Genomic DNA, 16,049 nt, shown 5'->3' with positions numbered 1-16,049 from the left:
CATGATAGTAGGCATGTATAGTCAACCAGCTGTCCCTCTCATGATATTAGCCATGTAAAGCAACCATCTGTCCCTCTCATGTTATTAGCCATGTAAAGCAACCAGCTGTCCCTCTCATGATAGTAGGCATGTAAAGTCAACCAGCTGTCCCTCTCATGATATTAGGACTAGCCATGTAAAGCAACCAGCTGTCCCTCTCATGATATTAGCCATGTAAAGCAACCAGCTGTCCCTCTCATGATAGTAGGCATGTAAAGTCAACCAGCTGTCCCTCTCATGATATTAGGACTAGCCATGTAAAGTCAACCAGCTGTCCCTCTCATGATATTAGCCATGTAAAGTCAACCAGCTGTCCCTCTCATGTTATTAGCCATGTAAAGCAACCAGCTGTCCCTCTCATGTTGTTAGCCATGTAAAGCAACCAGCTGTCCCGCTCATGATAGTAGCCATGTAAAGTCAACCAGCTGTCCCTCTCATGATATTAGCCATGTAAAGCAACCAGCTGTCCCTCTCATGTTATTAGCCATGTAAAGCAACCAGCTGTCCCTCTCATGATATTAGCCATGTCTTTTTTGAGTAGTCTTTTGAGGTTTGTTTTTCCCTGCTGTTTTTACCACTTTGTGGAGTTTCTTTGTATTTTTGAGGATATCCATTTTGTGCTTCTTGGCTTTATGTTTGGACATTGTGGATTTAGATTCTTTGCCTGAAGATTTTGTTCTTTAATTAAACCACCATCTCTAGTACTGCTGTGTCTGCCTCATCTTCTGGGTTCTGACGATTATTAGTGACTGTTTCTCGCACCGGGTCCTGACAGAAAAAAAATACACAAGAACTAAACCAGAGAACCTCTGGAAAATCCAATAAGAGAATCATATGTTCAGAACAAGGCTTGGGCTGGGGCTGGGTGCTAACATACAAACACTGAGCAAGGAACTGAGGAACACACAGGGTTTAAATACTAACAAGGGAACGACACACAGGTGCAAACAATAATTAGAGCAAGGAAAAACAAAAGGTACAAAAAAGGTGCAATGGGGACATCTAGTGACCAAAACCTGAACAGTCCTGGCCAAAACCTGACAACTATCTACCTGGATACAGGTACCACCGAGAAAGGACATAGTCTAGTAATATCACTCTATCTACCAGGATACAGGTAGCATCGAGAAAGGACATAGTCTAGTAATATCACTCTATCTACCAGGATACAGGTAGCATCGAGAAAGGACATAGTCTAGTAATATCACTCTATCTACCAGGATACAGGTAGCATCGAGAAAGGACATAGTCTAGTAATATCACTCTATCTACCAGGATACAGGTAGCATCGAGAAAGGACATAGTCTAGTAATATCACTCTATCTACCAGGATACAGGTAGCATCGAGAAAGGACATAGTCTAGTAATATCACTCTATCTACCAGGATACAGGTAGCATCGAGAAAGGACATAGTCTAGTAATATCACTATCTACCAGGATACAGGTACCATCGAGAAAGGACATAGTCTAGTAATATCACTATCTACCTGGATACAGGTAGCATCGAGAAAGGAAATGATGGTAATGCTATAAATGGTCATGGTCATGGTCATATAAATGGTCATGGTAATGCAATAAAACCTAAAACAAAAGGAGAATTAACTCACCAGAATTAAGGCATTAACGTTACCTAATAACAACAACATTAACCGATGCCACTGGCAACGCTATATCTAAAAAAGAGAGACTGAGTCTGCATTGAAAAAAAAATTGGTGAACATTCAGTCATTTGCCTCGTCCGACCTTTGTAGAATGTTTGCCTTTTCGAAGGTCATTGCCTTATGGGGGGGGGGGGGGGGTCTTGAAACTCGTTCTCTTGTGTTATACGGAGCCGGGTAGGAAGAGCGACACCATACCGAACGTCGGTCCGTCCACAGAGCAGACTCTTGACGTTGTTGAAAGCGGTACGGTCACGAGCAACGCTGGGAAAATAGAGATGGGTGCTCCGTTGTATCGAAGAGGACCAAGTTCTCTGGCACGCTGAAGAACATCAATACAATCCTGGTAGATTAGCCACAATGTCGCAAGGTTTTCCGCCAGGCTTTCTTACTCGAGAGCCCCGATGTGAGCGGTCTACAAGGACGTTTTCTGTCCATTTTGAGGGCCTCCTTCAATAACTGAGAGCGATGAAGTAGAACTTGAGCCCGGGTCCTCAGCCACCCCCATGATCCTGATATTGGATCTTCGCATATGACTTTGTAAATGTATCCATTGTTCTTTAAGGTTAGCCACATCAGTTTTGAGCTTCTTAATCGTGGATTGTAGGGTAGTCATGTTGTCCGAACATGTTGACAAGCCTTGTTCCATGTCAGAGACAGTTTTCTTCACTGGGTCCAGTTCAGTGTGAACCGTTGCCGTATGCTTTGCGAGTTCACACTTGACTGCTTGTAACTCCGACTTAATAAAATTGGCCTCACTGAGCGCCTCCTTGAGCTCTGACTTGAGGATAGATGAAATGTGCGTTCTGAGGGCAGCAAGAATCTCGGCCTTCAAAACCTCTGTGTCCATTTTGTCGCCGAGCCGAGAGGAGGGGAGGAGCCACCGCTCCCACTTGTTGAAGAACTCCAGCTCCTCGTCTTGGGCCTACTGTTGTCTCTGTTGTCAGTAACTCCGCTGAACTTAAACTTTTGCAGGTTATGCGCCATTTACGCATTAAATTCAATGTCATTCAAAGGCTGTGTTTCCTGGTTCTTTTTGGGTCAATCAGTGAAGAAACTATTAAATAAATACAATTTCAGCAGGAGCTCGGAAAAACAAGACCTACTCCATTGCTTGCTCACTAGCGAACCTGTTCTATTCTAATTCACCTGTTCTATTCTGATTCACCTGTTCTATTCTGATTCACCTGTTCTATTCTAAATCACCTGTTCTATTCTAATTCACCTGTTCTATTCTAATTCACCTGTTCTATTCTAATTCACCTGCTCTATTCTAATTCACCTGTTCTATTCTAATTCACCTGTTCTATTCTGATTCACCTGTTCTATTCTAATTCACCTGTTCTATTCTAATTCACCTGTTCTATTCTAATTCACCTGTTCTATTCTATTTCACCTGTTCTATTCTAATTCACCTGTTCTATTCTAATGCAGAACTCTGCAGCCAGAACCTACACCCAGAGTGCTGTGAGGATGGGTGTGGTCCTGGACCCGGCTCTTACCTGGGAGGTCAGGTACTCCATCGAGGCTGGGAACAGCGAGGGCATCTTCCAGGTAGGATAGAAGTCACAATCCATTAGGGCTCTGCTCATAGGGGTCTGCTCAGAAGTAGTGCACTATTTAGGAAACTGGGTGCCATTTTGGTGCCATTCTCTGTCCAGTAATACAAAATATCACTTAAATCTGTTGTTTTGGAATCAATACGGACCAGCCTAGATCGACTGTGTAAAGTAAGTAGCCTTGGCTAGTCTGATCCAGAATGTCTCATAGGAGGCGTCTATCTCCTGTTACTGTAGTGAGACAGCTTGATGTACAGGACACTAGTCTATCTCCTGTTTCTGTAGTGAGACAGCTTGATGTACCAGTACACCCCCTGGACAGGACACTAGTCTATCTCCTGTTTCTGTAGTGAGACAGCTTGATGTACAGGACACCCCCTGGACAGGACACTAGTCTATCTCCTGTTACTGTAGTGAGACAGCTTGATGTACAGGACACCCCCTGGACAGGACTCTAGTCTATCTCCTGTTTCTGTAGTGAGACAGCTTGATGTACAGGACACCCCCTGGACAGGACACTAGTCTATCTCCTGTTTCTGTAGTGAGACAGCTTGATGTACCAGTACACCCCCTGGACAGGACACTAGTCTATCTCCTGTTTCTGTAGTGAGACAGCTTGATGTACAGGACACCCCCTGGACAGGACACTAGTCTATCTCCTGTTTCTGTAGTGAGACAGCTTGATGTACAGTACACTCCCTGGACAGGACACTAGTCTATCTCCTGTTTCTGTAGTGAGACAGCTTGATGTACAGTACACTCCCTGGACAGGACACTAGTCTATCTCCTGTTTCTGAAGTGAGACAGCTTGATGTACAGTACACCCCCTGGACAGGACACTAGTCTATCTCCTGTTTCTGAAGTGAGACAGCTTGATGTACAGTACACTCCCTGGACAGGACACTAGTCTATCTCCTGTTTCTGTAGCGTGAGGCAGCTTGATGTACCAGCACACCCCCTGGACAGGACACTAGTCTATCTCCTGTTTCTGTATAGCATGAGGCAGCTTGATGTACCAGTACACCCCCTGGACAGAACACTAGTCTATCTCCTGTTTCTGTAGCGTGAGGCAGCTTGATGTACCAGGACACCCCCTGGACAGGACACTAGTCTATCTCCTGTTTCTGTATAGCATGAGGCAGCTTGATGTACCAGGACACCCCCTGGACAGAACACTAGTCTATCTCCTGTTTCTGTAGCGTGAGGCAGCTTGATGTACCAGCACACCCCCTGGACAGGACACTAGTCTATCTCCTGTTTCTGTATAGCATGAGGCAGCTTGATGTACCAGCACACTCCCTGGACAGGATACGTTACCCCCAATCTCCTCAATGCTGAGTGACATCGGGTCCCATTTTTACAGTCTTTGGTATGACTCGGCCTGGGGATCAGACTACAAACCTTCCAATCTCAGGGAGGACACTCTATCTACAAGGCCAATGAGTCGGTTGGACTGGTAGATTGATTGTGTAGTGAAACTTCTTTTGACCAGGGCCCTTTCCTTTTCCTGACCTTCCATGTTCTTCCCTTCCCCATATATGTAATATTTTGGACTCATTTTGGACTCAATTTGGACTCATATTTAAATCTGTCATCTTTTTTGATTCCCTAATTCTTGGAGGGATCTACTACTGGACTAATCTAGTGATGATATATATCTGTGGTCCCAAGGCTGAGAACCTGGTGCTGGGGGACTTCAGCTTCCTGAGGGTGCAGACCAACGGAGGCAGTGGAGGCACCTTGAATCGGGAGGTGCAGGACAATTATACACTGACGGTGAGGATATACACAAACACACACACACACACACACACACACACACACACACACACACACACACACACACACACACACACACACACACACACACACACACACACACACACACACACACACACACACCACACGATGAACCGGGAGGTACCCTGACCTTAGTATGTGTATTTGTATTTATTATGGATCCCCATTAGTTCCTGCCAAGGCAGCAGCTACTCTTCCTGGGGTTTATTATGGATCCCCATTAGTTCCTGCCAAGGCAGCAGCTACTCTTCCTGGGGTTTATTATGGATCCCCATTAGTTCCTGCCAAGGCAGCAGCTACTCTTCCTGGGGTTTATTATGGATCCCCATTAGTTCCTGTCAAGGCAGCAGCTACTCTTCCTGGGGTTTATTATGGATCCCCAATAGTTCCTGCCAAGGCAGCAGCTACTCTTCCTGAGGTTTATTTTGGATCCCCATTAGTTCCTGCCAAGGCAGCAGCTACTCTTCCTGGGGTTTATTCTGGATCCTCATTAGTTCCTGCCAAGGCAGCAGCTACTCTTCCTGGGGTTTATTCTGGATCCCCATTAGTTCCTGCCAAGGCAGCAGCTACTCTTCCTGGTGTTTATTATGGATCCCCATTAGTTCCTGCCAAGGCAGCAGCTACTCTTCCTGGGGTTTATTATGGATCCCCATTAGTTCCTGCCAAGGCAGCAGCTACTCTTCCTGGGGTTTATTATGGATCTCCATTAGTTCCTGCCAAGGCAGCAGCTACTCTTCCTGGGGTTTATTATGGATCCCCATTAGTTCCTGCCAAGGCAGCAGCTACTCTTCCTGGGGTTTATTATGGATCCCCATTAGTTCCTGTCAAGGCAGCAGCTACTCTTCCTGGGTTTATTATGGATCCCCATTAGTTCCTGTCAAGGCAGCAGCTACTCTTCCTGGGGTTTATTATGGATCCCCATTAGTTCCTGCCAAGGCAGCAGCTACTCTTCCTGGGGTTTATTATGGATCCCCATTAGTTCCTGCCAAGGCAGCAGCTACTCTTCCTGGGGTTTATTATGGATCCCCATTAGTTCCTGTCAAGGCAGCAGCTACTCTTCCTGGGGTTTATTATGGATCCCCATTAGTTCCTGCCAAGGCAGCAGCTACTCTTCCTGGGGTTTATTATGGATCCCCATTAGTTCCTTTCAAGGCAGCAGCTACTCTTCCTGGGGTTTATTATGGATCCCCATTAGTTCCTGCCAAGGCAGCAGCTACTCTTCCTGGGGTTTATTATGGATCCCCATTAGTTCCTGCCAAGGCAGCAGCTACTCTTCCTGGGGTTTATTATGGATCCCCATTAGTTCCTGCCAAGGCAGCAGCTACTCATCCTGGGGTTTATTATGGATCCCCATTAGTTCCTGTCAAGGCAGCAGCTACTCTTCCTGGGGTTTATTATGGATCCCCATTAGTTCCTGCCAAGGCAGCAGCTACTCTTCCTGGGGTTTATTATGGATCCCCATTAGTTCCTGCCAAGGCAGCAGCTACTCTTCCTGGGGTTTATTATGGATCCCCATTAGTTCCTGTCAAGGCAGCAGCTACTCTTCCTGGGGTTTATTATGGATCCCCATTAGTTCCTGCCAAGGCAGCAGCTACTCTTCCTGGGGTTTATTATGGATCCCCATTAGTTCCTTTCAAGGCAGCAGCTACTCTTCCTGGGGTTTATTATGGATCCCCATTAGTTCCTGCCAAGGCAGCAGCTACTCTTCCTGGGGTTTATTATGGATCCCCATTAGTTCCTGCCAATGCAGCAGCTACTCTTCCTGGTGTTTATTATGGATCCCCATTAGTTCCTGCCAAGGCAGCAGCTACTCTTCCTGGGGTTTATTATGGATCCCCATTAGTTCCTGCCAAGGCAGCAGCTACTCTTCCTGGGGTTTATTATGGATCCCCATTAGTTCCTGCCAAGGCAGCAGCTACTCTTCCTGGGGTTTATTATGGATCCCCATTAGTTCCTGCCAAGGCAGCAGCTACTCTTCCTGGGGTTTATTATGGATCCCCATTAGTTCCTGTCAAGGCAGCAGCTACTCTTCCTGGGGTTTATTATGGATCCCCATTAGTTCCTGCCAAGGCAGCAGCTACTCTTCCTGGGGTTTATTATGGATCCCCATTAGTTCCTTTCAAGGCAGCAGCTACTCTTCCTGGGGTTTATTATGGATCCCCATTAGTTCCTGCCAAGGCAGCAGCTACTCTTCCTGGGGTTTATTATGGATCCCCATTAGTTCCTGCCAAGGCAGCAGCTACTCTTCCTGGGGTCCAGCAAAATTGAAGGCGGTTATACATTTTTTAAAACTTTACAATACATTCACAACAGATTTTACAACACATTAAGTGTGTGCCCTCCACTACCACATATCTACAACATAAAATCCATGTGTACGTGTGTGTATGTTATCATGTGTGTGTATGCATGTGTCTGTGCCTATGTGTGTGTTGCTTCACAGTCCCCATTGTTCCATAAGGTGTATTTGTATCTGTTTTTTAAATCTGATTCTACTGCTGCATCAGTTACCTGATGTGGAATAGAGTTCCATGTAGTCATGGCTCTATGTAGTACTGTGCGCCTCCCATAGTCTGTTCTGGACTTGGGGACTATGAAGAGACCTCTGGTGGCATGTCTTGTGGGGTATGCATGGGTGTCTGAGCTGTGTGCCAGTAGTTTAGACAGACAGCTCAGTGAATTCAACATGGGTGTCCACATTCAACACCTTAGTGAATGACTTGAAAATGTTATCAGTGCATCTTTTCCCAAAAATCAATCAATCAATCACGTGTGTGTGTGTGTGTGTGGTGTGTGTGTGTGTGTGTGTGTGTGTGTGTGTGTGTGTGTGTGTGTGTGTGTGTGTGTGTGTGTGTGTGTGTGTGTGTGTGTGTGTGTGTGTGTGTGTGTGTGTGTGTGTGTGTGTGTGTGTGTGTGTGTGTGTGTGTGTGTGTGCGTGTGTGCGTGTGTGTGCGTGCGTGCGTGCATGTGTGTGGTGTGTAGGTGCGGGCCACAGCACAAGGTGGGCTGGAGGCCTTCACCACCGTCTTCGTCAACATCCTAGACATGAATGACCTTCGACCTCTGTTTGCCCCGACCTCCTACTCCTTCGTGGTCCCCGAGGGTTCTCCGCTGGGCGCCAGCGTCGGCAGAGTAACGGCCACGGACGCAGACGTAGGATCCAACGGGCAGTTTTACTACTTCTTCAGGTATTACATAGGTGTTGTTCCTTTTTAATCATGTAAAGTATGCTTTGACCTTTGTGTGACCTTTGTGTGACCTTTGTGTGACATTGGTGTAGGATCCAAAGGGTAGTTCTACTACTTATTTAGATCCACTGTTGTTTTACTAGCTTTAGTTTATATATTTTAATAATATAATAATATGCGTCATTTATCAGACGCTTTTAGCCAAAGCGTCTTCCAGTCATACGGTCATGTATTTTCCGTATGGGTGTCCCCAGCGGGAATCAAACTCACAACCTTTGACCTGGAAATGCATGATGTTTTTATTCTTCTCATATGTTATTATTTATTTATAAATGGGGTAGTTAATTAAAATTCATGTTAACCACTATTATTGCACACTGAGTGAGTCCATGCAACACATGTTATTATTTATTTATAAATGGGGTAGTTATTTAAAACTCATGTTAACCACTAATAATGCACACTGAGTGAGTCCATGCAACTTATTATGTGACTTGTTAAACACATTTTTATACTCCTGAACTTATTTAGGCTTGCCATAACAAAGAGGTGGAATACTTATTGAATCAAGACATTTCAGCTTTTACATTTTTTATTAATTTGTAAACATTTCTAAATGGGGTATTGGGTGTGTAGACCAGTGACACAACATCTCAATGTAAACCATTTTAAATTCAGACTTTAACACAACATCTCAATGTAATCCATTTTAAATTCAGACTTTAACACAACATCTCAATGTAATCCATTTTAAATTCAGGCTTTAACACAACATCTCAATGTAAACCATTTTAAATTCAGACTTTAACACAACATCTCAATGTAAACCATTTTAAATTCAGACTTTAACACAACATCTCAATGTAAACCATTTTAAATTCAGACTTTAACACAACATCTCAATGTAAACCATTTTAAATTCAGGCTTTAACACAACATCTCAATGTAAACCATTTTAAATTCAGACTTTAACACAACATCTCAATGTAAACCATTTTAAATTCAGGCTTTAACACAACATCTCAATGTAAACCATTTTAAATTCAGACTTTAACACAACATCTCAATGTAATCCATTTTAAATTCAGACTTTAACACAACATCTCAATGTAATCCATTTTAAATTCAGACTTTAACACAACATCTCAATGTAATCCATTTTAAATTCAGACTTTAACACAACATCTCAATGTAAACCATTTTAAATTCAGGCTTTAACACAACATCTCAATGTAAACCATTTTAAATTCAGACTTTAACACAACATCTCAATGTAATCCATTTTAAATTCAGACTTTAACACAACATCTCAATGTAATCCATTTTAAATTCAGACTTTAACACAACATCTCAATGTAAACCATTTTAAATTCAGACTTTAACACAACATCTCAATGTAAACCATTTTAAATTCAGACTTTAACACAACATCTCAATGTAATCCATTTTAAATTCAGACTTTAACACAACATCTCAATGTAAACCATTTTAAATATCAGGCAAACTGTGGAATAAGTCAAGGGGTCTGAATACTTTGTGAAGAACCCTGTATGTTTGGGAAGCACTTTGCACTGCATAGAACTGTACCAAATGTAAGTCGAGTTTGTACGACTTGTCAGAGTCAGAACGACCCATTGTAAGAGAAGTGCTGTATAGAATAAAGTTTGATTTGTCTCTTTATAGAATAAAGTTTGATTTGCCTCTTTATAGAATAAAGTTTGATTTGTCTCTTTATAGAATAAAGTTTGATTTGTCTCTTTATAGAATAAAGTTTGATTTGACTCTTTATAGAATAAAGTTTGATTTGTCTCTTTATAGAATAAAGTTTGATTTGCCTCTTTATAGAATAAAGTTTGATTTGTCTCTTTATAGAATAAAGTTTGATTTGTCTCTTTATAGAATAAAGTTTGATTTGTCTCTTTATAGAATAAAGTTTGATTTGTCTCTTTATAGAATAAAGTTTGATTTGTCTCTTTATAGAATAAAGTTTGATTTGTCTCTTTATAGAATAAAGTTTGATTTGTCTCTTTATAGAATAAAGTTTGATTTGTCTCTTTATAGAATAAAGTTTGATTTGTCTCTTTATAGAATAAAGTTTGATTTGTCTCTTTATAGAATAAAGTTTGATTTGTCTCTTTATAGAATAAAGTTTGATTTGTCTCTTTATAGAATAAAGTTTGATTTGTCTCTTTATAGAATAAAGTTTGATTTGTCTCTTTATAGAATAAAGTTTGATTTGCCTCTTTATAGAATAAAGTTTGATTTGTCTCTTTATAGAATAAAGTTTGATTTCTCTCTTTATAGAATAAAGTTTGATTTGTCTCTTTATAGAATAAAGTTTGATTTGTCTCTTTATAGAATAAAGTTTGATTTGTCTCTTTATAGAATAAAGTTTGATTTGTCTCTTTATAGAATAAAGTTTGATTTGCCTCTTTATAGAATAAAGTTTGATTTGTCTCTTTATAGAATAAAGTTTGATTTGTCTCTTTATAGAATAAAGTTTGATTTGTCTCTTTATAGAATAAAGTTTGATTTGTCTCTTTATAGAATAAAGTTTGATTTGTCTCTTTATAGAATAAAGTTTGATTTGTCTCTTTATAGAATAAAGTTTGATTTGTCTCTTTATAGAATAAAGTTTGATTTGCCTCTTTATAGAATAAAGTTTGATTTGTCTCTTTATAGAATAAAGTTTGATTTGTCTCTTTATAGAATAAAGTTTGATTTGTCTCTTTATAGAATAAAGTTTGATTTGTCTCCAGGGAACGTGTGGAGCTGTTCTCGGTGCACCCCACCAGCGGGGTCGTGACCCTGACTGGCCAGCCAATAACGGGGCAGCGGATGGAGCTGGAGGTCCGAGCGGTGGACCGAGGGATAAAGCTCTACGGGACCAACGGGATTAGCAGCACCGCTAAGGTATCTCTATTTCCTGTTTTGTTCCGACCAAGGACTAGAAGGTTAGAGAAGCGAACCAGCAGCCTGAAGGTTGCTAGTTCAAACCCCGGGTCGGGCAAACACAAAAATTGTTCTCTATCCAGGGGCGCTGCTGCTGTGTGTGTTTGTGTGTTTGTGTGTTTGTGTGTGTGTGTGTGTGTGTGTGTGTGTGTGTGTGTGTGTGTGTGTGTGTGTATGTATGTGTGTGTGTGTGTGTGTGTGTGTGTGTGTGTGTGTGTGTGTGTGTGTGTGTGTGTGTGTGTGTGTGTGTGTGTGTGTGTGTGTGTGTGTGTGTGTGTATCTGGAGGTGTTAGGAAAGACATAAGACTCATTGTCCATTCTACTCAAGTGACAATAAAGTTATATTCTATTTTCCTTAATGTTTCATCCTCTCGGATTTCTTTGTACTTTGACATTTGTCTTTAACTGTTTGATCGTTTTATCAATCAATCAATAAATCAATCAATCCAGGTGGTCCTGACGGTTGAACGGGTGAATGAGTTTTCTCCGGTGCTGTCTATGGTGGCCCTGGTGCCATCGTGGTTGGACCAAGACCCTGTGTTTGCTGTGGTCACGGTGGAGGACCAGGATGAGGGGGTGTGCGGGGACATCGAATGGGTCTCCATCGTCGAGGGGGACCCACTGGAACAGTTTAAGGTGGACCGCTCGCCGGTTGGGAACGAGTACAAGGTAGTACACTCCTCTCCTCTTCTCTTCTCTTCTCTTCCCACCTCTCCTCTCCTCTCCTCTCCTCTCCTCTCCTCTCCTCTCCTCTCCTCTCCTCTCCTCTCCTCTCCTCTCCTCTCCTCTCTTCACCTGTCCTCTCTCCTCTCCTCACCTGTCCTCTCCTCTCCTCTCCTCTTCCCTTTCACTTCCCACCTCTCCTCCCCTCTCCTCTCCTCACCTCTTCTCTTCCCACCTCTCCTCTCCTCTTCTCTTCTCTCCTCTCCTCTTCTCTCCTCTTCTCTCCTCTTCTCTCCTCCTCTCCTCGCCTATCATTTCCTCCCCTTCTTTTATCTCTTCTAATCTCCTCTTCTCCTCCCATCTCTAGGTGAAGACGTCAGAGCCCGTGGACTGGAAGAAGTTTCCATACGGTTGTAACCTGACCCTCCAGGCTAAAGACAGAGGAACCCCTCCTCTGTTCTCCAACACTCAGGTGGTCCAGGTGTTAGTTAGAAAACCTCAGGCTCTCCAGGTGAGTCATTTGCCAGTCGTGTCTTCATTCAATTTCATTTTCATTGTTGTAGCTTTTTCCCTCTCTCTGCTGTTCAGTGTCATGTATTTTTGTTTCTCAAAAAAAATTGTCTGAGTTTTGAAGTTTTTGTTCTAGTGAACAACACCATAACAATATCATAACACCATAAAAATACCATAACAACACCATAACAACACCATAACAACACCATAACAATATCATAACACCATAACAACACCATAACAACACCATAACAACACCATAACAACACCATAACAACACCATAACAATATCATAACACCATAAAAATACCATAACAACACCATAACAATACCATAACAACACCATAACAACACCATAACAACACCATAACAATACCATAACAATACCATAACAACACCATAACAACACCATAACAACACCATAACAACACATAACAACACCATAACAACACCATAACAACACCATAACAACACCATAACAACACATAACAACACCATAACAACACCATAACAATACCATAACAACACCATCAAAACACCATCAAAACACCATAACAACACCATAACAATACCATAACAATACCATAACAACGCCATAACAATACCATGACAACACCATGACAATACCATGACAATACCATAACAGCACCATAACAACACCATAACAATACCATAACAACACCATAACAACACCATAACAATACCATAACAACACCATAACAACACCATAACAACACCATAACAACACCATAACAATACCATAACAATATCATAACAGCACCATAACAACACCATAACAACACCATAACAACACCATAACAACACCATAACAATATCATAACAATATCATAACAACACCATAACACCATAACAACACCATAACAACACCATAACAATACCATAACAACACCATAACAATACCATAACAATACCATAACAACACCATAACAACACCATAACAACACCATAACAACACATAACAATACCATAACAACGCCATAACAATACCATGACAACACCATGACAATACCATGACAATACCATAACAGCACCATAACAACACCATAACAATACCATAACAACACCATAACAACACCATAACAATACCATAACAACACCATAACAATACCATAACAACACCATAACAACACCATAACAACACCATAACAATACCATAACAATATCATAACAATATCATAACAACACCATAACACCATAACAATACCATAACAATATAATAACAACAAAGCCATTTTAATTACAAGATGCTCCTATTTTATACCAGTAGATAAGCTCGAAAAATGTTCACTTTGGTATAAAAGCAAGACAATTACCACACATTTTAACTTGATTTTCCAGGTGAGGTTTGATAAACAGCTGTACCAGGTGAGACTGAGTGAGATAGCGCCGCCTGGCACCTTCGTAGTGGAAGTACGGATCACCCCAGAACCTCCCAACGTCAACTACAGCTTCAGCCCCTTCTCTGCCTCACCGTACTTCCTCATCAACCCTCTGACCGGGGTCATCACTACGACAACCCCTCTGACCAGCCTATCGCAGGACGTCGTGGAGCTGGAGGTGTTGGAGCAGGGCAGTAAACTCAGAACCAGGGTCCAGGTGATTTTAATGTGTTTGATCTGATTTGTAATACGTTGTTGTTGTCGTCTTTGTTGATTGTGTCTGTGTTGACAAACAAATCTGATCTTCTGTTCATTTCTCATCTCATCTTTAACTCAGGTCACAGTAGAGGACGCTAACGACAACACGCCCACGTTCACCAGGCCGGCGTACGACGTGTCAATCGAAGAGACCGTGCCGGTCGGTACGGTGATCTCGGTGGTGTCGGCGGTGGACGATGACAAAGGGGAGAACGGGTGTATCACCCACAGCATCGCTGGACTTCAGGCGCTACCCTTCACCATTGATCAGGACTCAGGAGAGGTACCTTTAGTGTTGCCTGTTGGGTGTTGTTGTTCCTCGCTGTGTGTGTATACAGTACATGCTGCAAAGTATTGACAAACATATCTTATTTCATCTTATCACTTTTCCTCCTGTCCTGTCATCTTCTTTTCTCCTCTCCTCTCCTCTCCTCTCCTCTCCTCTCCTCTCCTCTCCTCTCCTCTCCTCTCCTCTCCTCTCCTCTCCTCTCCTGTCCTCTCCTGTCCTCTCCTGTCCTGTCCTGTCCTGTCCTGTCTTCTTCTCCCCTCCCCTCCATTCCTCTTCTCACCTCCTCTCCTCTCCTCTTCTCATCTCCCCTCGTTTCCTCTCCTCTCATCTTCTCTCAGCTGAGGACCGCTAGAGAGCTGGACTACGAGACGTCATCTGATCTCTACATGTTCTCCGTCCGGGCCTCAGACTGGGGTTCTCCGTACCGGCGGGAGAACGAGGTCAACGTGACAGTGCGCCTCATCAACGTAAATGACAACAGACCTTTGTTTGAGAGGGTTGGCTGCCGAGGGATGATCGGACGGGACTTCCCTGTAGGCCAGAATATCGTCACCATGTCAGCTGTGGGTAGGTAACCCAGAGGCTAAATCATGTGTCAAACTCCAGTCCTCGAGGAATGAGTGTCTGTGGGTTTTCACTCCTTCCGTTGTACTTGATTGATCATTGTCAATAACCACGTTCGACATGGTGGGATCTTTTTGTATCAGTAAAATGTATTATGCGAGAAATGGTGGAGGAAATGCCATTTTGCGCAATTATTGATATAAAAACTATCATATCATAAGAAAACTTTGGAATCACACGATATGTTGTGTGGTCGTCTCGTATGACTCGGGGAAACCATGCAGTTTATTAGGTTACAGATTAATAAATTATTATTAATAAATTATGATGAACTTCACAGGGGGGTGAAAGGTCACGGTGATGCTCCTTTCCAATAAATATTGAGGGTCTTATTCTGGTAACATGATGATCGATGCTTGACTGCCGTTTGACAAATAAAAATAATCGGACTCTTATCCATAATAATGTCCTCCTGTAGACTAGCCCCACTGTATCTGTGAGCTGTTGGCTAGAGAGGGCACGTGCCAAGATCAGAGTGGGTATATTATAACGTAACAGATTTTGTAGCGAAACCATCAGTAGAGTGGAACATGCGATGGAAACACATTGACCTTTAGATTTTTATTTGGTACATGAAAACTGAAACGAAAAAGTACATTTTATGTGCGCTACGTCATTTTAGCCAACAACAAGTTAGTTTGGTGGAAACACTGGTGGGAAACAAGTTAGTTTGGTGGAAACACTGGTGGGAAACAAGTTAGTTTGGTGGAAACACTGGTGGGAAACAAGTTAGTTTGGTGGAAACACTGGTGGGAAACAAGTTAGTTTGGTGGAAACACTGGTGGGAAACAAATCATTTTGGTGGAAACGCTGGTGGGAAACAAGTTAGTTTGGTGGAAACACTGGTGGGAAACAAGTCAGTTTGGTGGAAACACTGGTGGGAAACAAGTTAGTTTGGTGGAAACACTGGTGGGAAACAAGTTAGTTTGGTGGAAACACTGGTGGGAAACAAGTTAGTTTGGTGGAAACGCTGGTGGGAAACAAGTTAGTTTGGTGGAAACACTGGTGGGAAACAAGTCAGTTTGGTGGAAACGCTGGTGGGAAACAAGTTAGTTTGGTGGAAACACTGGTGGGAAACAAGTCAGTTTGGTGGAAACGCTGGTGG

At 42.6% G+C, this 16,049-nt stretch overlaps 1 protein-coding gene across 1 annotated transcript; it reads left to right on the top strand.

The window, feature by feature from the left end:
* Nucleotides 1-3,126: 3,126 nt before the first annotated feature.
* On the top strand, nucleotides 3,127-14,887 carry LOC120037706 (protocadherin Fat 3-like; the record flags this gene model as incomplete). The annotated part of the gene is made up of 9 exons (XM_038983694.1): nucleotides 3,127-3,252; nucleotides 4,929-5,033; nucleotides 8,040-8,245; nucleotides 11,005-11,158; nucleotides 11,648-11,866; nucleotides 12,228-12,371; nucleotides 13,733-13,990; nucleotides 14,111-14,314; nucleotides 14,659-14,887. Coding segments are annotated over exons 1-9 (1,645 nt in total), but the record flags the coding sequence as incomplete, so codon positions are not given.
* Nucleotides 14,888-16,049: the final 1,162 nt, after the last annotated feature.

This window comes from Salvelinus namaycush, unplaced genomic scaffold (assembly GCF_016432855.1).
Source record: "Salvelinus namaycush isolate Seneca unplaced genomic scaffold, SaNama_1.0 Scaffold1820, whole genome shotgun sequence".
Classification (NCBI taxonomy): Eukaryota; Metazoa; Chordata; class Actinopteri; order Salmoniformes; family Salmonidae; genus Salvelinus; species Salvelinus namaycush.
This window is presented reverse-complemented; position numbering and strand designations above follow the sequence as displayed.